Source organism: Lasioglossum baleicum, chromosome 9 (genome assembly GCF_051020765.1).
Source record: "Lasioglossum baleicum chromosome 9, iyLasBale1, whole genome shotgun sequence".
NCBI lineage: Eukaryota > Metazoa > Arthropoda > Insecta > Hymenoptera > Halictidae > Lasioglossum > Lasioglossum baleicum.
The window spans coordinates 12,815,771-12,838,369 of NC_134937.1; the positions used below are offsets into that span (position 1 = coordinate 12,815,771).

A 22,599-nucleotide genomic window follows, 5' to 3' on the forward strand; every position below is an offset into this window, starting at 1 on the left:
ATCAGCCGACAAGGACGAGAGGCGATTCGTGATCGCTTGTAGACGCGACGACGCGTGGTCCGATCGGCGATCACTCCCTTTCTTCCTCTTTCTCGGTCTCTTTCCTTTCATTCATCCTCTTTCTATCTGGGGTAAAAGTTTGCGGAAGGGTTGGCCACTTGCTGGAATAATTACGTCGTCCAACACCAATTCCGTGCTCCGGCAAACAGTGATTGTTAGAGGTTTCGATGAGATCAACGCGACATTGAAAGTTCCCGAGAAATTTCGGTAGAAGGTAGATGAACGCTTAAGCACGTAGAAGACAAAAAATGTTCGACTTTGAGAAAAAAGTGCAAGGTGAATTTTAATTTTGAAACACCCTGTACAGCGGAGACTCGAAGATTCCCGGAAGCTTCCGGTGTTGCAAAACCAGCGGAGTACAGAGCGGGAATTGTTCGAAAATCCCGTTCAGTCTGGCGACACGATTTTTGAAGGGTGGAAAGGCGAGCGCGTGCAGTCGCTTTCACGTAAATTAATCGAACCGAACTCGCCCGGCGTCGAGTAATGCAAATTTTTGCACGGGTCTCTCCCTCTTCCACTCTCACTCTCTATCCATCTCTGTCTCTCCGTTTCTCTCTGTTGCTCCCGGTGTTCTCTCGTTAATAGATTTCCCTGATGAGATCGTAACGAACGCGCTCGATAACTCGATTCCTATATTGCACGCTTTTATCCGGCCGCGTATCTCTCCTCGCACGTAATTTCGTTGCCGGTGATAAATAGACTCGGTCGAAGCTTCATCGAACGTCGAACGCCGGTAACAGGATATCGGGACGCTTCTTCCTCTTCGGCTCGTCCTGGGAAGATGACGACGACAGGCCATCGGGAAAACGCGCGGGAGGAAGAAGAAGATCTTTCCCAGGAAAAGAAGAAGTATCCGGGGCCGCGTCGTAAATAGTATCGTTTTCAAGTTCATTTCGTTCACTTCGAATCCCGGGACTACTTTTGATCACCGCTCTGCCTCTTTGCGATCTTCCAGTTCCATTTTCCTTGCATCCTTTCTTGCTAAATATTTACCGATAGATATTAGAAGTACCCATAAGTAACGTCGTTTCTTAATATTTATATAAAATGTTATTTTGAATAACATTTAGTATAGATTAATTAATAACAGATTAATTCCACGATAAGCACGCTACTAACTAAACATTAGGTGGCAATGTTTAACCAGTCTGTAAAAATGACATTAATTACGGGTACCCCTAATAGATATAATATACTGAAAGTTGATCAACGAAAAAATGCAGAACAGCTTTTATAAGTAATTATTGAATATTTTTATGTTATCGTAAAAGGTGTTGATTGTAAAAGGCAAACATAGTGTTACGGGATCATTTGTCCCGCAGTAGAGCGCAAGTACTATGGCGACTGGGAGTGGCAAGAGGAGAGCGATTTCGGTCTGGCTCTTTAGTGGTATTATTCTACTGTGGCGCTAACGCGAGTACTCTAGCTAGCAGTTCGACTTCAGAGTGATTGATTTAATGTGACAAGGTAATTTACCTGTTAATCGCGGTAGACGAATCGACTCTGCATTTTCATTGATTTACAGCAACTCCCATTAATATTCGGACGCTCTCAAAAAAACGATAACTTTGTTAATATTGGACTATACGATTTGAACTTTTGTTGGGAAGCTAGAGGAATTAGTTTTCTACAGGATGTGAAAAGAAATTTTTTCAAAAATTGCATTTGGTCGGAATTGTAGAGAAAATACTAAAAGTTGCATTTTACAATTTTTTATGTGGGCTTATATTGCGGGATAAAAATATGTTTTGTGGATCTGCGTCAATTATATGCACTGTGAAAGTTTCATAGAAATCGGTTGAACGACAGGCATTGAAAGATGTAAGAATACTGATCAAAAATCGTGAAAAACTGCAATTTTTACCATCTTTAAACATTTGTAACCCATTACAACGTCGACCGATTTTGATGAAATTTTCAGAATATTTTTAATCGATACAGATCTACGAATCGTGTTTTCTAAATTTTCCATATAAGTCCACATAAAAAATTTGGAAATGCAACTTTCAGTATTTTCTCTGCAATTCCGACAGCTTGTAGTATTTTTCAAAAATTTTGCCACGTTGTGTAGCAAACCAATTGTTCTAACTTCTCTAAAAATTAAAAATCGTATATATTCCAATATTAAAAAAGTTATGGTCTTTTTAAGAGTGTTCGAATATTAGTGGAAGCCACTGTATCAGAAAATTGATGAATCTATTTCTATCATTTTTCATTCATACTTTCTTGTACAAATAACAAGAGCGTTTTTAGTCAGTTTTCATTTGATCTGCGATGTAATACGAATAAATATGAATCATGTTTGATGTAACAGTACGAGCTTTATACGGACCAAACGCTGTTATCAATTAAATAATACAGACTGAGGAATAATTGAAGGAATTGATACGTCGAACGAACATTAACGCGTTGTATCACATCTCCAAAACATCGTATGAAATGAGAGTAATTTATTCATTGAAACTAAAGAGCTGGAGAGATGAAATCTAATCTAAAAAATCACTCGATGTACGAGTGAAATTCCGGTCGCATAAGGAAACAGAATTTCCCCGGAGCGTAACTTTGAAAAGTAGCGTAGAAAAACGATTCCAGGTTGAACAGCTTATTACGAGAAGGAAAAGCATTTCGCGACTCGCAGAGCTCCGCGGAATATTTCACCATCGACGATCCGCGCAAGGTCTATATTCCTAGCAGAAACAAAAACAGCGGGAAACACGACGCGCGACGCGGCGAGGGAAAATATATCGGCGGGACATTTCTCGCATCGATTTCTGATCAACGTCCACGTCGAGCGGGAAACAAGCAACGGTGGAGCGATAATGCTCGTCACAACGTTTCGCATCGTATTAATTTTTTTCACCCTCGCAGACCGGCAATATTTCGCCGATGATGGACGTTTAACGGTAAATTTATCCGGGAGCATGTAACAAATGGACGGAGCAGATTGAAACAAATACGATCGTTTTCTGCAGAGGGCCGAACGAACGCGCGTGTACACGCTGGATCGATTTCTCGCGCGATTATCGTCGATCGAAACCGGCGACGATCGATAATCGATTCGGGAATAAAATAAAACAAAAAAAAAAAAGAGAGAGGTTGGGAAAATCCGTTCGGTAAAATCCATAATAAATTGAGTCCTTCGCGTTCCTCCTGGCCCCCGATCTCTTGTTGTTTTTCCGCGACGGGATCACTCGAACGCATTCGTCACTCTCGGCCAGCAAAATTCAAATATTTGTTACGTTCGTCGCGCGTCATTGGAAAGCTTTATTTTCCGAGTGCCGTCGTATTTTTTTCAAAATACGAAAAATCCATAAATATTACGACCAATCGGGCTTGACGGCGCCACGGCTCGTTACATTATGGGAACGGAAATCGTTTTCAATTTTTTTACCAGAGAACTTTCCTAGATTTACGTGAAAGAATCACGTGGATGCCTGTTTGAACTTTTATGAAGTCGAAGTTGACGCGTGTCACCGAATGCAAATGATAAACTACGAGTCGTAAATCAATATCCCGTCGTGCCTTTTATACATATTTCGACAAGAGAATGAAGTGTGTTTTTATCTTGATTCGATGGCAAGAGAGAAAATGATTTTGGGTCGAGAGAGATCGGGGAAACGAATCAGACGGTGGTTGAATGTTCGCATTTTGTTTACTCGTTGCAACAGGAAAATTTGATTGCTATTTAAAATATTGGTTCACCAGCTGACCTGGATGCATCGTGAGCTAACCCTTTGACCTATGCAATATTTACAGAACTATCGAGGAGTTGGTGTTTCCCTGTTTCCACGCTCGTTTAGATACCATATTTATCGGCGAACATATTGAAACCAGTTTCATTCGGTCTCGCGAATTGCTCTGGCAAATAAGTTCGCACGGGATTAGACCCACGTGGATATCGCGCGAAATGCAACAGATTACAATCGATACACTATCGCTCCCTGATGATAAATATCGATTGATGCTTATTTTACCAACTAATCCAATTAACGTTATTTGCAAAATGAATCGGGCGAACGTGTACCGCCGAAATATCCGTTGTGAATGCTTTCTATTCAGCCGAACGATTGGTATTCTACGGAAGTAGAATGATAGAGGTTGTTCATTTGGTTAATTAATTGCGAGTACACTGATCGACGCCGGGAATATTGGGTAATACGGGAATGGTCGTCAATATGATAGCTGCGGGACCGCTCGTATCTCATTTCAAACTGTTTTTGGAGAAATGGTGCATTTGGAAATACTTTTTGGTATTGAAATACGATTTGCAATATGTCTGTATTTGTTTAGTGATGCCGCAAACCATATTTGGCTTAACAGCATACATTAGTATAATACTTTACAATATCGTTATACACTCCTCAAAATAATTGAGGGATCACCTCTGCGAATCCGAAAAATTGCTACCAGTTTACATAATCATGACTCCGGTCAAAATTGCTGTATCGATATCGTTAAACAAAGGTATGGAAGCGTGAAACCTCTAGTCTCAGATGATCTGTTTCAAATTTTTGCTATGTTGGTTTTTTACAAAGTTATAGCGAGATAAAGACAACATTGACGGTTAACAAAAATTTTGTCCAACTTTGTAACGTCACACGGGGAGAAACAAATTTTTTTGATAAATCGCGTTAATATCATTTGGAAGGGCTATCTTTCCTGTGTAAAATGTGTGGTTGTTGATTATTGTGCGATTTTTTTTATTGGAGTTATTGGAGTAACATTCAAGTAAATGTTGGCTTTTTAAGTTTAACTGGCTCCAGGAAGCGGAAAAATTATCGTAGTTGACCGTCAATGTTGTCTTTATCTCGCTATAACTTTGTAAAAAACCAACATAACAAAAATTTGAAACAGATCATCTGAAACTAGATGTTTCACACTTTCAAACCGTTGTTTAACGATATCGATACAGCAATTCTGGCCGCGAGGTATGATAATGTAAACTGGTAGTAATTTTTCGGGTTCGCAGAGGGGTGATCCCTTAATTCTTTTGAGGAGTGTATAAAGTTAAATTAATATGAATGGTAGACGCTACATCCTAATCTTACATTTTTACGATTTGCAATATGTGTTCTCCCGTTGCATATTCAAGGACACCACCAACTCTGACCATTTCAAACCAACGATACACTGATCCAGAATTCATTCTAAAACACATCCGAAACTTCGATCCTCGGCCCCACCAAAAATCATAATTTTTATCCAGCCGAAACGGAACAAGTGGCGTACGACAAGCACACACCGTCTATCCTCCGGCACATGATCGAGGGTACCCCTGGAGCAGGCCATAAAAATCCAAGCATGGACAGTTCAAGATACGAGGGAGCATTCTTCAAAATCCGAAAGTTCGCGAGTTACCAGCCGCCCCTGCACCATCCGCAGGACAGAGTAACCGAGAAAAATGGAACGCGAACAGGAAAATCCGGTAGAAAAATACATAGAATGAAAGAGACAGACAGACGTAGAGATAGAAAAGGGAAAAATAGAAAGAGAAGGAAAAAGGGAAACGGAATCGGTATCGGGGGCCATTCCGGCGTAAAAGCGTCGGCGGTGGGCTCCATTCGTGGGGCCATTAAGTCCCCTTTTAATTCGTCAACGCGCAATAACAAATATTTATCGTCCGATGCATTATTCCTGGGCTGGAAGGGGGACGGAGTAAATAATATTCGGGGTCACAGGAGGGGCCCCCCGGGCGACGCCATTACCGCGTCCAAAGCACCGGAATTATCGGTGTATCGTGCCGCGGGGGTAGCTGCGCCGCTTCCGTCGCGAGTGCTCGAGCGAAAAAGAGACGGGAATCGCAACAAATCACTCGATATCTTGGAAGCCACGCGCCGAGAGAGAAGCCTCGAATACGGAGAGACAGCATGGCGGGTCGAGGAGGGGGCCATGGGGGGCCAGAGGAACGGCGACCCTCCACCAGAACCGGAGAGACGCAAGAACTTTTCTTATTTACGAGCGAGCTTATTTCCTCGGGCTACTGCATATGGATATCAGCGAAGCGATCCGCCACGCGGATGCCGGGAATCGGCCGAGCACACCGCGCGAGCAACTTTAATGGTACCTTCGAGGACCCCTCCGCCTGTTACCCCCACAATCCCACAATCCCGCACCTCTGCACGATGCTTTTGGAAAAAACAATTCTGTCAATGGCATCTCTGTGAAAACTTTCTTCTTTTTAACCCCTCACCGTATTTTAACGAGTCAGACTCGTCATGAAGATTTTAACAAAGTCTAACAAATATGAACGTTACACGTTTCTTTTTAGATGAAATAAAATTTGATATTCATGCATTCGAATAAATGTAGCCATACAAAAAAGTATACATTTTCTTTTCCCTTCCACGACATTTTTGGGGATAAAGACATTTTAATCGCTGTAACTGTGAGGGAAATGGACTTTGGCACATTATGCACTCGCCATGAAATAATGCAAAAATAATTTGTTTTTATAAAAATTGATTTTTTGCCGCCTTGGCACCGCTGCACGGCGTTGGCCGCTGGTTAAGACGCCGTTAAACCACCACGCAGTACACTTACTTTTACGACTAGAAGAGCTCCCGCGCAGCCATGGAAAAGTTCGCGCTCGGTCCGAAAGTCCTCGAATAAAGCCGGGGCGGCCCAGCGCTTCGTGTTTTAAGGCTGTTTCCACGCGGTCGGCCGAGAGCGACCGCGACGTTGCCCCCGCGAGAACACGCCGACAGGAATTGTGTTTAAGAAAATTGCCCGGCTCCCGGAAGAGGTATGAAACGACGCCGAACGAGAGAGGATCCTTTTCACCGGGGACGAAACACGGACAAAAAAAGAAAAACGAGGGAGCAAGCTAGAGAGAGAGAGATAGAAAGAAAGAGAGATAGGGGATACTTGCTAGAACTCGTGCGACGACGACGACTGTTGCTGAAATTGAATCTCCGTCGTTAATTCGACAAACACGACCGATCCGACGCTAGAAACGCTCCGAAATTCGAGGAATTCTCGTGCTACCCGGCCAGCTCGCGAATTTCAATGAGATCCTTTTGACTCCTCGGCGTTAGAATTATTGTTGTGCTCACCGTTCAGAAACGCTTCTTCGAATTATTTTTAACCATTGTTTTCCGGGCGTTCCGGAGCGTGATAATTATCTTCGTTGTTGTTAAGAGTTATAGTTCAGTATAAGTAAGTATACTAAGAACATACAATAAAGTATATTATAATAAAGAAACACTATTTATTTCCTGCAACATCATCGAAGTCGCGGCGGAATATCATTTCGCAACTTGCTTCGAAAGGTCAAGCGTGCGCGATCGCGAGACAAAACGCGATTATTCGAACCTCGAACCTCGAAGTTATCGGATCCAGGTATCGATTCCGCGCGAGGGCGAGGTCCCCGGCGATCCCCGCAGTAAATTACAGTAAAAATATTTACGACCAAGTCGAAGACGATGTGAACACGGCGCGGCGTGTCCGTTGATAACAAAAAAAAAGGAATTTTCAACGAGTCGTGCACGCGCTCGGATAAGAGAAGTATGATTTACCGTTCGTATTTTGTCGCGTAAGTAGCCGCAGAAAATAAGAATTCCGCCTCGTGAAGTTAACTTCGAAGTTCGCCTTCGATTCGCACCGACACAGAGAAAGGGAGAACATTGTCCGAAGTTTGTTTCTCCGGAGAGAATGTCTACGTGCATTGTTATCGCTGATTTCCCTCGCAGGGGAATATTATTATCGGAGATTTCTTCGGGTGGAAATATTAACATTGCTGACTCCTTCCACGGAGAGATCTGATTATCGACTTCACCGTGATGGGGAATAATATTATCCGTTCTTTTCTTTTTCTTCGGGGATATTCGCATTACCGGGCTCTCGCCGAAAAGATACGTTATCGCGCCGATATCCTCGAACGGGAATATCGTTTTCAATATTTTCATACAGAAACTTTCAATGATATTGTTATTGCCGAAGAAGCATCGCTTATACCCTCGCGGAAACATCGGCTTTGCGAGAGAATGTATTCAACCAGAGAACAATGCTCTTTGTTTTTCAGCAATTGCAGTGATTCGAGTAACTGGTCAAGCATACTTTAACACTTTAGCACTAACAATTGCTGTACCATTATCCAAAATATTGTGTAGATTATTAAACATGTTGGTATCTAATCAATTACTAAACGCTAAGTATTGGTGGAGGTGCTGCATCAATTACATATCAATAAAATGAGAAAAATTATATACACAGTTAGTATAACTGATTTGGGGAAAACGGACGAATGTGCGTGAATGAAAATAAAATAATAAAAACTCGCAATTGATAAAAAGCCGAAATTCCATCATTTCGAATGGAGCACTCCGCGTTAGGTTATCGCGTCGCCGAAAATCGACGGCGGCCATTCGTTCTTGTCTTAACAACTTCTTGCCGAAGAAACCAGCTCCGACGAAATCTTCGGTAAAAGTCCTCTGCGCGGCGAGACTTCGACTTCTCTCGACTGACAGGGAAAAAGTGAATTCGATTTGAAAAACGAAATCTGGGTGTACATCTACTATTCGACGGTGTGTAGAATGTTCGTCTCGGGTCTTCGGTAGACGACGACGACGACGAAGAGAGGCCATCGCATCGGCGTTCCTGATCTCCAGGGCCGAGAAAACGAAAATTCGTTTCGCGGTTAGCGATGGACAAGATTTGTTTGAATTCTGTACGAAATCCCCAATCGTTCTTTGCGGCGAAAAGGGACAGGCCGAGAAAGGCCCTTCGTTCGAAATTGGATGCAGGATTTGAGGATCGGATGCCGGGAATCCGAAAAGAGAGCGAAAAATAGGGGCCACGGTCAACCACGATCAGTATAATAAGCGAGAGCCCCCCCCCCCACTCCTACGATTTTTTTCCATTTCCCTCGGAAGGTTCGAGTTTCGTATACATAGACGAGGGACACCGTAATTTCCCGTAAATCTCGAGGATATTGCTATTTAGGTGACACGATGATTATCGTTCGGGGAAATATTCTGATCACGAAATTTCTGTAACGAGAACTTTCCTATATTCTCGATATAGCGAATCGAATCCTCGGCTCGAGTTTCCACCATTCTATACGGAAATCTTTGGCCTCGTCTTCGGAATAGACGATTGGTGAATTTTGGATTTGATAACGGAGAATGGAGGTTTTTATTTTACGATTCGCATTCGAGAAACGAGTACCGATTTTTGCTGTCGAGAATAAAAACAACAGAAATGAATTGCTTCTCCCGTGAGAATAGACAATTATGAATTTCAATTTCGCAGAGGAATATCTGCAGTTATTGTGGTTATTTCATACGACGCTTTCTCTCGAACGTTAAATATGGTGACTTCTACTATTGAGAGCGTACATTCGAGATTTTATATACACCTGCTAGTTTATTGTTGAGTCTAAAAAGTGTGCAGTTGAAGTGTATGTTTATTTAAGGAATAAATACCGAGTTTCAGTGTTGAGAATAAATTCAGGGATTCCCGCTCCGGAGAATAAAAAATTTTAGTTTCAGAAGGGGAATATATAGAAGCTATTTTACGTAATGGTTGAATGAAAACATTAATGTTAGTGACTTCCACTTTTGGGATAAATCGAAAGTTTGTGTATCTATCCATTTCAAAAAAATTATTGATCTTGAACTGACTCACCTTCTCCTTCTGGTTTGGATCGCCCTCGATCTGCAAAGAAAAGAATTTCCATCAGAAGGTGCACAAGGATAAGCCTAAAACTAAATTGAGTATTATTTCTTCCCTTAATGATTTTAATAGAGAAGAACAACAATTTTGTATTTCATCTACTCAATTTTGCTATAAACGCATAGAAATCCGCAGTCTACCAATAAGATTATCCAGCTCGTAATTTGGACAACTGTAAAAAACAGAGATAAATTATTCCGCTCGATTCAGAGAGCGGTTAAATACTGAACCAAACGATATTAAACTGCCGTGTCAAAAATCGAGCGCTTCCACACATCCCGCGGAAAAATACTCGCAATTCCAATAACCGTGCAAACAGAAAATCGACAGATAAATTATCCCAACCAGGTCAATTAATTCGCCGGTTAAATAGTGCACGGAAGAATGTTAAACTGTCCCCGACGAAAATCGAGCGAGCCCATATTTTTCGGCGGGGCCGTAAATCGGCCGAACGAGCAATCGCTCCTCAAACGGTGTTTGAAAATAATCCGCGGACCATAAAGAGGGTACATAGAGCGGGTCGAATAAAGCGGGTTCCCGTTACCAAATATCGGCCGAGTTATACCGGGTACACGCCGGGTACCCAGAAAATCACGGGTGATATCGTGGGATCCGCGTTATCAGTTCGCTGGTGGCATTATCGGAATCCCGCGTGCTATTTTTACCGCGCGGATTTATATTTAACCATTATCTGGCACGCGATCCCCCGGTTTTGTAAACAACCCCGGGAACGGGCCGTACGGAATGTTTTTTCGATAGATAAAATTCCCCCGGTTTTTCAGACCCCTCTCTGGATCCCCCACTTTGTTGGAAACCGCCACGAAATCGGCCGATTAACCAGGCGTCAAGATAACAGTTCATCGGGATCCAATTACCAACGGAACTCTCTCGACGGGGGGTAATTAATCGGCCAGCAACGCGACCGTCGACCTAGTAATTATTAAACAAAGACACGGATTACCGATATCTCGAAGCCTCCTGCTCTGCCGAACGGGGCGAGTCGCAAGGGGTTGGTCAGACTGGTTGCACCCGACGGCGCAGAGGTTATCGAGCTGATTTCGAGTCACGCGACCGAAGAATGAAAGACTTCGGAGGCTTCCATAATCAATAACGATAACCGAGTCATTTAAATTCTTCCATCACACCACTGGAGAGACTCCGCTTGTTACAACATCTTTGTTTTCGACGCGGTTCTGTTTTGACTACTCTGCTGGCGGCGACAATGAACTAGCTGGCGATAAGAGGCGACCTGTCGCGCGACTTTTTAGAATTTTATTTATTTAATTTTACAAACTGTTGTGTGGCCAACTATTTACTTTATGATAAATAGTGACTAAGATAGTGGTTTCGACAGTGAACCTCGACCGGTCACAATCCTTAGTCACACAGAAATCAGCACTATGACACATCATTGTAGTTATCTACCTCTCCCCCTTTAAGAGACTTCTATTTAAGTTCGCGCAAAAGACTGAACTACGCCTTTTTAATAGAAACCTTAGCGCAGCTAAGACCTCGCTCTTTCGAATTTCTGTCTAATCCCGAGTTGTCAGACTTCCAACGAATCATACTTTGTAACGCGCTTCTCGTACTTTGTGACCGTAGTTATAGTTGAGGAGTTTTATTAATAAACTAGTGTTTTGTTATCATAAACCTACAACGTTTACTATTAACCCTCACATCCGGAATACAACAAAACATTCATTTCAAGACATTTATTTACATGCCTCATTGATATTTCTGTTCAATTTCCGGGAACAGAGGGAACCAGCGCAAGACGAAAGGTCTTTCAATAAGAAAGCCGTGATAAAAAGGGCAGCAGATTGTCCGGGCGGAAGAAAGACAAAATAGAAGACACTTTAGCTTCCGTCCAAGAGGAGATGATGCAAGAATGTTTCGATAAGAACAAGATCAAGAAAAAGGTACGACTGTGGAAGAGGAGAAACGTTCTGCGCAAGAAAACTGGAGCCGGGGGATGGAGAAAATCGTGCGACGGGACATTAGTTGCATCGAGGAACCTTCATTTTGAAAAATGGCTTCCTAACGAAACCAGGTTCCGATTTCCGGCCGGCATGCGCCCATATTTCGGACACCACGCGATTACAAATGTCGGCCATTTCCTCGGCACGTGAGTTACGCGCAATATCGTCGGGCATCCTGCGGAAAATTAAAAAAAAAAAGAGAAAGGGGAAGCGAGAGAGAGAGAGAGAGAGTAAGAGAAAAAAAAGGAAAATAGGAAACCGATAATAAATAACTGCGGAGGCGATCGTGACTTCGCGTTCGATGTATCGCAACAAATCACGGGGCCCGCGGAAATTAAACTCGTATCGGCGGATCGAGGCGATCGAGACGCGTCGTTGATATTGAAATAAATGTCTCTTGGCGCCCCTGACGCCGACGCCGACGCACGGCGTCCTCGTTGCCTCGTTTTCTACTGTTAACTGCATAATATTGAGTTCATAATGGTTAGAGTAGAATCTGAGGGGATTGACGCGTTGGTTATGATCGTTGAAACTTTCTTCGAGGCTGAACAGGGTGCATCTATTAGGTAATTGAAAGTCATGTTGCTTGGCCACTCAATTACTGCTAATTAAAGAGGGACTACAAGAGATCCCGCACCTCTAAACAATTCTTTCACGCACAGAAAAAGCCGGGCACAAAGAACGGAAGAATATTAAGAAAACAGTGCTTATGACACCTCGTTAACACCGAACGATTTTTCATTCAGCTGCGGCTCCTTTTTTTCACCCTTGGTATGTTTACATGGGCTATTTAACCTATTGTACGACGTGAAGGGGCACGAGACGGGGGTCCGAGCGCACCCCCATGAATATTAATAATATCATCGCGGACTCCCCGGTAAAGCAAATTTTAGAATAACAATGGCCTGGTCGTCTTTCTTTCTCCATCGGACGATCCGGCCACGCGATATTAGGTTCGGCGACATAATTTCGTAAGTTCCGGCGCGCCGGGCCAGATTACAGCCTCGGTCGCTCGGATATTACAGCTGTTTCAGCCACGACATTAACGAACACGTCCGTCGTTCTTAACTTCGCCGGCCTGTTCCCGCGAAGAAAACCAATATCCACCGGTAGTTCGAGGGGAGAGTTAAGGCGAGCTCACACTAAAAGTCGCCCCTGCAACGTTTTCATGGGGCCGGGGCCGTTCCGCGTCAATTTTAGTGCGTTCCGCCTCTGCAAGTATTGCTTCAGGTCGCTGCATTCTGCTTTGCAACCGAGCTGTTAATCGCGTCGCTCTGTCCCTCAATTTTTAACATAAAATTACATTAGAAATATCTAATAAGTCGAAATATCAGGCCGTTGAGTATGAAACTTGACAAAGAAAACGCAGACCTCTTGACATTTCTCAAGTTTCATACTTAACGACCTGATACTTGATTTTTCGCTAGCACATTAAACCGGCTAAACATGCAAAATGAAAAATGCGTGGCCAAAAATGTTTCCGGAAGATCCGCCGAGAGGCAACACTCGCAAGTATAAAACAGGGCAAATGAATGCAGCAGCCGATTGTTAACGCGGCAATTTGTCGCGAGGTGTCTCAGCGATTGTTCATCCCCTAAACGCGTCGACTGCACATTCGTGCGCTGTTTGCCAGCGGACCCTCCTAAAAGGAAAAGAAAAACGAAAACCGAATGAATCCAGCAGCAGCAGCAGCATTGAAATCGCGACGGTCCCCGCAACAAAGTGGCGCTTTATCACAGCCATATTTAACATCTCTGGAATCTCCGGTTGGCCATTCGCGGGCAAATAGAAAATCTCTTTAACGTAGCGCCGCGCACGGAGCAGACGAAACGTATTCAACGTTCTGTCAACAACCACCGGAAGAAATCCATTAAAACTGTTCTTCTACGCTGACGAGTCGAACCTGGGGATTACTCTTCCCCTTTGTTTTCTGCTTGAACGTCGAAAAATATTTTCGAAGACGTCTCGAAGTGATGATATGAAACAATGCTGGGAAAAGCTGAAAATCCAAGAATTTTTGCGTCACCAGACGAAATGTCTTTTTTAATTGAAAAAGCACACCGCCCAGTGTACAATGTATAAAAGGCATCCTGTACAATCGCTACACACGCTGCTATCGATTAAATCAGGCGAAACGTTGCGACGTTTCTAAATACGAGTCCCCCTTAAGGAATCAGGATCCAAGCAGCAGCTTAAAGGCAATCCTTTCGCAGTCGTCTGCAGTCCTGGGTCGTGGATCTGTATCGCCTCTAATTAACCGTGTTCCGTTAACGTGCTTGATACTTACGAGGGTCGTGTGCCTCGGTTACGAAACGAATCGCGTCTAGGGAATATTGAAAGAGGCGGAGGAAGAAGAAGAAGAAGAAGGAGAAGGAGGAGGAACTTGTACTGTGCGCAGAGCAACACAGCTCCTTTTCTCTTTCTAGATGGTGGTGCGGGGTTGGTAGTCGGGCGACGGGTTAAATTAAGTGTTTCACCGGCGACTAAATGTTTCATATGGCACTTGTACCGTTCCTGTGCGTCACGGCACACGGCGGCAGCACAATGGGCCCACAATAAAGTGTTAAGAAAACTTAGCCGGCTGACGGGAGGTTGCACTCGTTGCTCCTCGAGCATACGAATATCCGCATCAGCCCGTCGTATCCTCCTTCTCCCTCTTCCTCTTCTTCCTTTCCCTTCTTCTTCGGTCTCCTAGCCCTCTTCCGCTATCTCTATTTACACGGTACGTGTGTGGCCTGTGATACGACCTGTTCTTTTACACGTTCCTCCTCGGCCACCCTACCCACCTTGATCCTCTTCTCCTTTCCTCGGCTTTCCTCGCCGAGCCGTCACCAGACGCTTCTCTCTTCCTCTATCTTCTCCTCTATCCTCCGGTTCTCTCGCCACTCTTCATCCTATCCCCCTCGACCATGAACGCCACTACCACGACAGGATATCGCCAAGTAAGTTCCCGCTCGTTCGAGCAGGGTCTCAATCCAATAACCATTTAAGAGTCTTACACTCGTACCTTACACGTCGAGGAAGCCGCTTTTACACCGCACACCCCGACCTCGTCTCTCCCCTCTCTACCATCCCCCAGATCCATCTCTGTCTCCTTCTTTCTCTTCTGTCTCTCCTTGTTACTGGCTGTCTTCTCGCTCCCTCTCTTTTTCTCTAGGCGATCGTTTTCTACGTAGCACCGGACCTCGGTTGTTGTCTCTCTCTCTGTCTGGTTTGCTACCCTGCCTTCCTTGCGTTACGGCTGAGGGATAGAGACAGTTGGAGAGTCTCTTTATTCTCTCTGCATCCTTCTGGACACGTCAGTGGATGGTAATGGGGTTAGCCAGGCCATGTAAACGTACTTAAGCGGCTCCGAGAGGAGAGACAGCGGAGGACGCCGCGCCGCACGCCGAGGATTAAAAACCGTTTGTTTCTGTATCGGTTACGCGTTTACTGCGATTAACGTCCGTACGACACACCGGCAGGTCTCTTTATTAACCCGCAAATGGATTTTCGAAATGTACATTAAAAATACAACGGTTCGATGAATCCATTTAATATACGATTTAATTTGTCAATTTGGTAAATAGAGCGAGGTGGTCGAATTTCGTCGAAATTCGCAAGCAATTGTATTATTGATTTATTAATTGTATTATTAAAAATTTTAGCGGGGCCGCATCAGCCTTAATAGTCATGAAGATTTAAAACAAAGTTTACCAAATATGAAATCAAACTCTCTCGATAAGCATTAAAATAAAGGTAGCCATACAAAAATATACATTTTCTTTTCCCTTATAGGACATTTTTGGAGCTGAAACGTCCTAATCATTGTAACCCTAAAGAAAATGATACGGCAAGGCGATGTATCTCGTCCATCGTAGTGAAAGGGCGAAGAAACAAATCAAGATGGAAAAACGAACGAATTTACCGCATGTTCAGGCGGGAAAAAAATCCACGAGCCTTGCAGTCCGCTAATGAGACAGAGTTGCAATTTCCGCGGGTTCCTCGCGAGCCGGCGCGGCGTCGATTCACGATTAAACGATCCGCGTAATGTTCGAGGCCCGAGGTGTAAAACACAGGTTTCGCGAATGGAGGCGTACACGGGCGTCGATAACGAGGTTAAACCTCGCTTTCACCAAGTTCCCCTGTTCCGCGGCGAGTCAAGGTTTCCCCGTTGGCGCCGACCGAAAGTTCCCTCGTCGCCGGTGACGAGAAAATCCGCGCCGGAACGACATTAATTCACGAAAAGTTCCTCGTCAACTTCTTTTCCCCTGGCTGTGTTCCCCGCAACTCCCCCTCTACCCAGAAGAAATTCCACGGCGTTTCATTACGGGCCGCGTGTTACCCCCAGGTCTTACGGTTTTAAACTCGCGCGTTACCAGCCAGACGCATTTTTCCATACGAATCCGCCGGGTCTGGGCCAAAGGGGGTGCTAACAACTGCTGAGAAACTCTTCGACGAGCTATAAACCCTCCGCTTCGTGTCCTTGACTCGAGTTTTCACGTGGGGGAAAAAAAGGATTACACGGTGGGTCGACCTTCGCATGCGCGATGCTCTAATTTAACAAGTTGGTTAAAGCAGTTCATTTCGTGAAACATTTAAGAATAACTCGGCGGAGAGTACACAGGAGGGCGTGTACTCTTCAACAGTCTCGAGAGATACACTGATAGAGCCGGCATAAATAATAAACACAAAAGAAGTACATTTGTAAGTAAGAAAGAACCCTTCAAAAAAATAAACGCTGCTTTCAAACCAGCAAGATAGACGAACACTTGAACCTCGAATCCAACAGTCTCATCTCCGAAACCATTTACACAAAGACTCGCGGATCCAGCCATCGCGAATGAAGTAATTAAGGGTTCCACGACCTCCCCGAAACGAACGTCAACCGCACAAATGAACTGCAGCGATCTCTCCGGCAGTGTCTTCTGAAAAGTGAACGAGGAGCATCTAAGCGTCGAGAGGTCCCGAAAAAAATGAAATGTCTGTTGGGTTCCCCACGTCGTCGCTCGCCTCTCGAAAATATGAAATCGTTTCGCGAGGAACGTCGTTGTCGTCGTCATCGTCTGCGTCTCCATTTTGTTTCATAAGCAAGTCTCTCGAGCCTGCGGCTTGTCCCACGAAAATGGTCCCGAGCCAAAGCGACAAACACCCACGCACTCATATTTTCCGCGTTCATCTTTGAAAACGTTATCGCCGACAAAGTATCTCTCGAAACGAGCATAAAAGGGGGGAACCGCTTAAATCGTCGTCCCCTGAAAAACATTCCCTCCCTCGCCTAACCCTCATCCTTCGGAACGGTTTATCTCATCGAACCATCCGCGGAATATTATTTCTGATATAATTCTCAGTCGTCGGGTTTCTTCCCTCTACACACCCCTTTTTCGTCGTTACGATTCCAACGTCCCCGCAACCCCCTGTTTTGCAACCCCTTCCCGCCTTTCTCTCTGTAACTCTGACTCCACGCTTCAGGCTTCCCTTGAACGGCTACAGAACCTAACTCTCACTCTTTCTGTATTTCTCTGTTTCACTCGTTCTCGTCCTGTCCTCGTTTCATTAATTTTATCTGCACGTTTTACGAGCGGCATCCGCAGCCCGAAACAAATTAATTGCGCCACGCCACTCGAATTAATTGGCGAGCTTCGCGAGTCGCGATCCTCACCGCGGACCGGACCCCCGGGGTTTAACCCTTCGATCTTGAGGACTCTTCGGCCCTAGGAAATCCCGAACTTCTGCGGTTCTTATCGGACTCGTCGTATTCTTTCGCGGGGAGACATGCAAGCCCTTCGCGAACGAGGATCCTTTCGGATATATCGGATGGAAATTTTATTAGGTATTTTAAAGACATTTGAATCGATTTATAAAAATATATGTTCAATATTATTCGATGATATAGTTTCCATTATTTGTAACAGCTTGTTGCCATCTTTCAGGAAACCTGTCAATTCCCGTTTCCCTTGTTACAAGCAAAATTACCTGTTTATTTTTTAACACTGCTGTCTTCCTCGGGCCTATATGACCCGAGACGATGTTTACGTTATCAAAAATATGTAGTATGCTTTTAAATATTGTTTCATCATTATACATATACATATCACCGGCTGACTGTAATAACTAGGTATGTAACTTGAAATTTGGACATTTTGAGTTATCTACTTCGTATTAAAATCAAGTAGAATTTAATATAAAAACTTGGTAACCTATCAAAGTAATGTACGACATCTAGTGAGCAGTGTTCAAAGTGGATAAAAAATAAATACAGATGTCTATTTATATTATAAATGGGGAAATCGACTTTTAAAAAATTTTTTTTAATCCAAAATGATGTTTTTTCATGTATTGTTCCACTTAATTGGCATTATGTTTAAAATAACGGTCTCGCTACCATAATCTTAAAACCTTAAAATACTGTTTCATCAATTTCTCTAAACTACGGTATTGTATGTTACCTAGTTATTACATTCAGCCGACGATATATACCCGATAATCAAATATAGCCGATAATGTTTATAAAGTGTCACACTTTTATTCATCGGGTCACTGTGACCCAAAGGGATACGAAAGTGCAGTGTAAGTGAGGAGGACAGCAGGGTTAAATATAGACAAATATGCAGAAATAGTAAATGGGTGAATTTTCATCCGGTCCGATCGGAAAACCGTCTCCCGGAGGATAAAATTTCGAGGAAGCGATCCACGGGCGCCATTAAACGATGATCCACCCCGTTCGAAGATCGTCGGTAGCGAGGAACGAGTTAATTGCGACGTACACTAGACGGGGACAATTAATTTGTCCTTACGCGACACACTGTAAACCGATAAAAGCGGATCCTCTCGCCGTCAAAGGCTGAAGGAACACGGCGCTGGGAGTTGAGAGGGGTTGCGGAGGAAGAGAGAGAGAGAGAGAGAGAGAGAGAGAGTGAGTGATAAAGGGGGTTGAAAGGAGGGAAAACGTCGCTAGCTGCGGCGGCCCTCCTCGAGCAGAGTGTACACTCGATTCCAATTGTTTTATCGTCGGTACGCGAAATGATAAAATCGCTACGATTGCGGCACGAGATCTCGTCTCCCGAGAGAGAGAGTAAAGGGTGCACGAGTGTCCTTCTGGGGTAGCGAATTTAAGGGACGACGAAGAGAGAGAGGAACCGCACGCTCGAGGAAAGTCGATGGAATCTCTTTTGTTTCCCGATGACAAGGGCGAACGAGAACTAAAGGGGGGCAGGGTTAGGCCAAGGTGGTCGGTGCGGGGCGTTTATTCCGATAGCGGCACCGTCGCCTCTAAACGATCCAATTAAATTTCGCGCTATTGTAATTCGAATGGGCCAAGTTGTATTGCATAAATAAATTTATAACGTTCCATCTGCGCCTTTCCGCGGATCTCATTTCCTTTGTCTACATCACAATTCGCCCCATCTCTCTCTCTCTTTCTCTTACCCCTTTCGCGTTCTCATCCCTTCTATCCTTTTCCCACCAAGAGAAGAAAAGAAGACCGCAATTTATTTATCTCTCACAGCCTCCTTGAAACTCGGACGAGAACGCCACGCCGAGGAGAAGGCCTCTTCGAATTTCTTCGGATACCAAACCAAACCCTCAACCCCCGCAAACCCCTCTGCAACCCCTTCAACCCGCCACAATCGTTGAAGGGTTGTCGCTGCTAAGAACTGTTTCGCGGGAGACCGCCGAGATATATGTTGCACGGATGACGGCGCGGAAAGTATCAAAAGCCAGGTGATTTATGAATAAAGGATTTATGCGAGCTGTCGGCCGTAATGGAGGGGCGACGAGCGCCGCTTCGAGAAGACGGAGATCGACGTCGATGGGCTCTCCGCGGGAAATAAGGAATACGGGGTTTTAATTAACGCGGCTTTCACCGCAGAACGAGTAAGTAATGCGAAAATATAAATACAGTTAGCAGAAGAATTTTCTTTGCAGATGTGTTAGTGAAAGTGTAATAATTGAATACGGGCCGAAAGTCACTGCACGACACGCGACCCAAACCTTGAACTATTTTAATCGAAAAAGCGACTGAACCTAATAAACAATGATTAAAATAGCAAGGGCAGTGGTAGCAATTGATCGAGCGTCAAAATCAAAGTTCAAGGTTCGACCCAAGCCGGGCGATCAAGCGGAAAAAGGTCAAGGTTACCGAAAGCGACCCTAAATCGAATAATCGTCGGCAACGTCTCGAAGGTGTACATTAGCGGAATCGCGGATGCCATTTAATGAGCCACGCGATACCATTATTTCGATCCGCATTTACACGCGTTATAAATTTACGAGGGTTTGCTAATGGCGGCGCGGCGCGGCCCTTCGAAAATTTACACTAGTCGCGCGGTGTCATATTATCAAAGGGCGTAGTAAAACACAGCTCTCGCCGCGGACACGGTTTAATAGGCGAATTAGTAAGCGGCGGTGGCCGTTGCCCGTTTAGCGCATAATCCGCGGGGGTCGCGATCGATTGTGTCAAGGATTTTAATCGTGTCGGTCAATAATGTTTATTTGTACCGATGCGACTCGACGCGACGCGACGCACGATGCTCTCGCGCGCATCGGTTACATTAAACGGCCCGCTTTCAGAAAGAAAGAGAGCCGCTCTGTTTGGCCACCGATGTTCATCAATTCGCCAATCACGTAAATGAAAGGGCGGATTCCTATCGTTTATATTCGTTTCCGCGGGCCCCGTTCAAAACCAAAAATCCTCCACGAGTCGTGCACCTACTACACGCCCCCGGTAATCCGATGGTTTTGCTTAGGATTATTCATTTCACAAACTGAATCTGTCCCTCGGCCTCAAATTGACACAATGATGTTTTTTAATTCAAATTGATGAGATAACCCTTTGCACTCGGAGCTATCCTAATTTGAAAACCGAATTTCCCTTCCTAATTCTATCTATTTTTTATGTTCCCTGCATAATAATTTACTAACCAGATGGAATAGATTAAATGTAAAACTGTGAGGATTCGAATTGAAGAACATTACCGTGTCGCCAAACATTATTTTAATCGCGTTGAAACTGCAGCATCGTGCCAGAGCGTTTCTCCGTTCCGAAGATCGATTTAAGAGTGAACCCGTGGAGCGTGTAAACGGGACCGGAAATAACGAGATCGCGTGGCTCATTAATGGTCACGCGCCTAACACGCTTACCCTAATGCAACAACGGTACGGTAAATATTTCACCTGGTACATGGCCGAAGGAAAATCGAACACAGCTCTGCCGTAGTCGAGCCGCGCGCCACTGGCTCGTATCCTATTCGCTCGTTTTCTCGAATTTAATTTTCCGCCCTCGCGGTCCTCTCGAGCGCGGCACGTCATAGTTGTAAAACATTTTATTGAACTGCTTCGGGTTCAGGGGTTCGACAACGGAAAGGGGCCAGAGGGGTTGTGGAAATACTCAAAGCCTCGAATAATAGTGTCTTCCCACGGTGCGGCGCGACGGAGTGAAATTTATAGGCACCGGCGTAAAAAGTCGTGATGAATTCTAATAAGACACCCCTTTCTCTCCCCTTGCTGCGCAACTGATTGTTCAACTAATTTTTATACGTCGTATACAAAGATTTACGTTGAACAAAATTCTTGTCCACAAAGGGTTCGCCCTTGAGAACTTCGAGCAGACTTTTGCGACCGACTGTAGATCGAGTATTACTGATCCGATTAAAGCTGACGGACAGAAACAAGATGGCAGAAAGGAAGCTCTCGCCGCGATTATCTTATTAAGCGTGCTCACGCGTCGATCGTGATACAGATGATCGTGACGCACAATCTCCAAGAGGATCGCCGGGCAAACGAAAAAAGGGTTCACGGACACACACATCGATTTCATTAATATCCATTAAAGGATTCAATTTCGTCTAGATCGTTTATCAGAAAATCGCGTGGACGAATCGATCGGACTCGATCCCGAAATTTGCCACTTTTCACGCCACTTGACGCCTCCGGTAAAGCGATTGGAATCGCAATATTTTTGCCTTTGTTTTTGAAATTGATAACCTCGCGCTCGCTACGCTGGGAGACAGAGGGAATTGAACGGGGGTTTGTTGCTAGGGGGTTGGAGGGTGCTCGGCAACCTTTGAAGGCGCGGGATTTCGAGTATCGGGGAGATATTGAATTGCGAAATGTTGTCGCTGCGACCGCGTAGATACCGATCGAACGAAATGAACAGTCGTCCCGGGTAAATTGTGTGCGGTGTGCTTAAACCGAAATGGTCCGATGATCGGTAGTAAATATTATTCGCTGGACCGAGCCGAAATCGATGCCGCTGTACAGTGTAAACACCGCTCGTGTTAGAAGTAATTGCTATTGTTTTAATCGGAGACCGCGACCATTCGAAATCTTGATCCTTAGCGCTCGAGTTGCTGTGCCAAGTATTCGAAATATTATTTACATTATTAAATCTGTTGCTAGCTAATGTACGAGGTATTATACCAATTCCATATCCACAAAACGAAAAAAATCATATAGAATGTAATTATTCTAGGTCGGAGGAAATGTTTAATCTTCGAGTTAAAATAGCTCCGAGTGCGTAGTATTTTTTGAAATCACCAATGTTCGAAGCTAGGATGTACTTTACGTGTCTCTGTGTTGATCGAATTACCAGGTTTCGGAATACGGTAAAGGGGGGATGAAATTTGATGAGCCGTAATCTTTGTCAGCTGTAATTGCATTGAAATCTGTAGTCTGCCAGTAACACGGGATTACATGCAATACTTTCTTCCAGCTACAATCGCTTTAACACTTCGTGTCCCCGACCTACCCCATAGAATATCCAGAGGGTTAGAACCCTCTCTTTAATCAAATGAAACCTGTATAAATCAGCCTTCGTCATAGCCCTCGTTTCTCCAACTTCCTCGCTCTCGTCGTGGTCCTCCGACCGATTTCGTTCTACGTTTCGTTACAAATACTCCATTTTTGATCA

The 22,599-nt window shown here is 44.4% G+C and overlaps 1 protein-coding gene across 2 annotated transcripts in view; it reads right to left on the reverse strand.

Annotated features, from left to right (window-relative positions):
* Pdk1 (Phosphoinositide-dependent kinase 1) overlaps positions 1 to 22,599 on the reverse strand; it is a 578,009-nt gene that overhangs the window by 478,218 nt on the left and 77,192 nt on the right. For both annotated transcript variants that reach the window (XM_076429674.1, XM_076429675.1), the window contains exon 2: positions 9,685 to 9,714. In XM_076429674.1, coding sequence (XP_076285789.1) covers positions 9,685 to 9,714 — 30 coding nt within the window. The remainder of the gene's footprint in view (positions 1 to 9,684; positions 9,715 to 22,599) is intronic.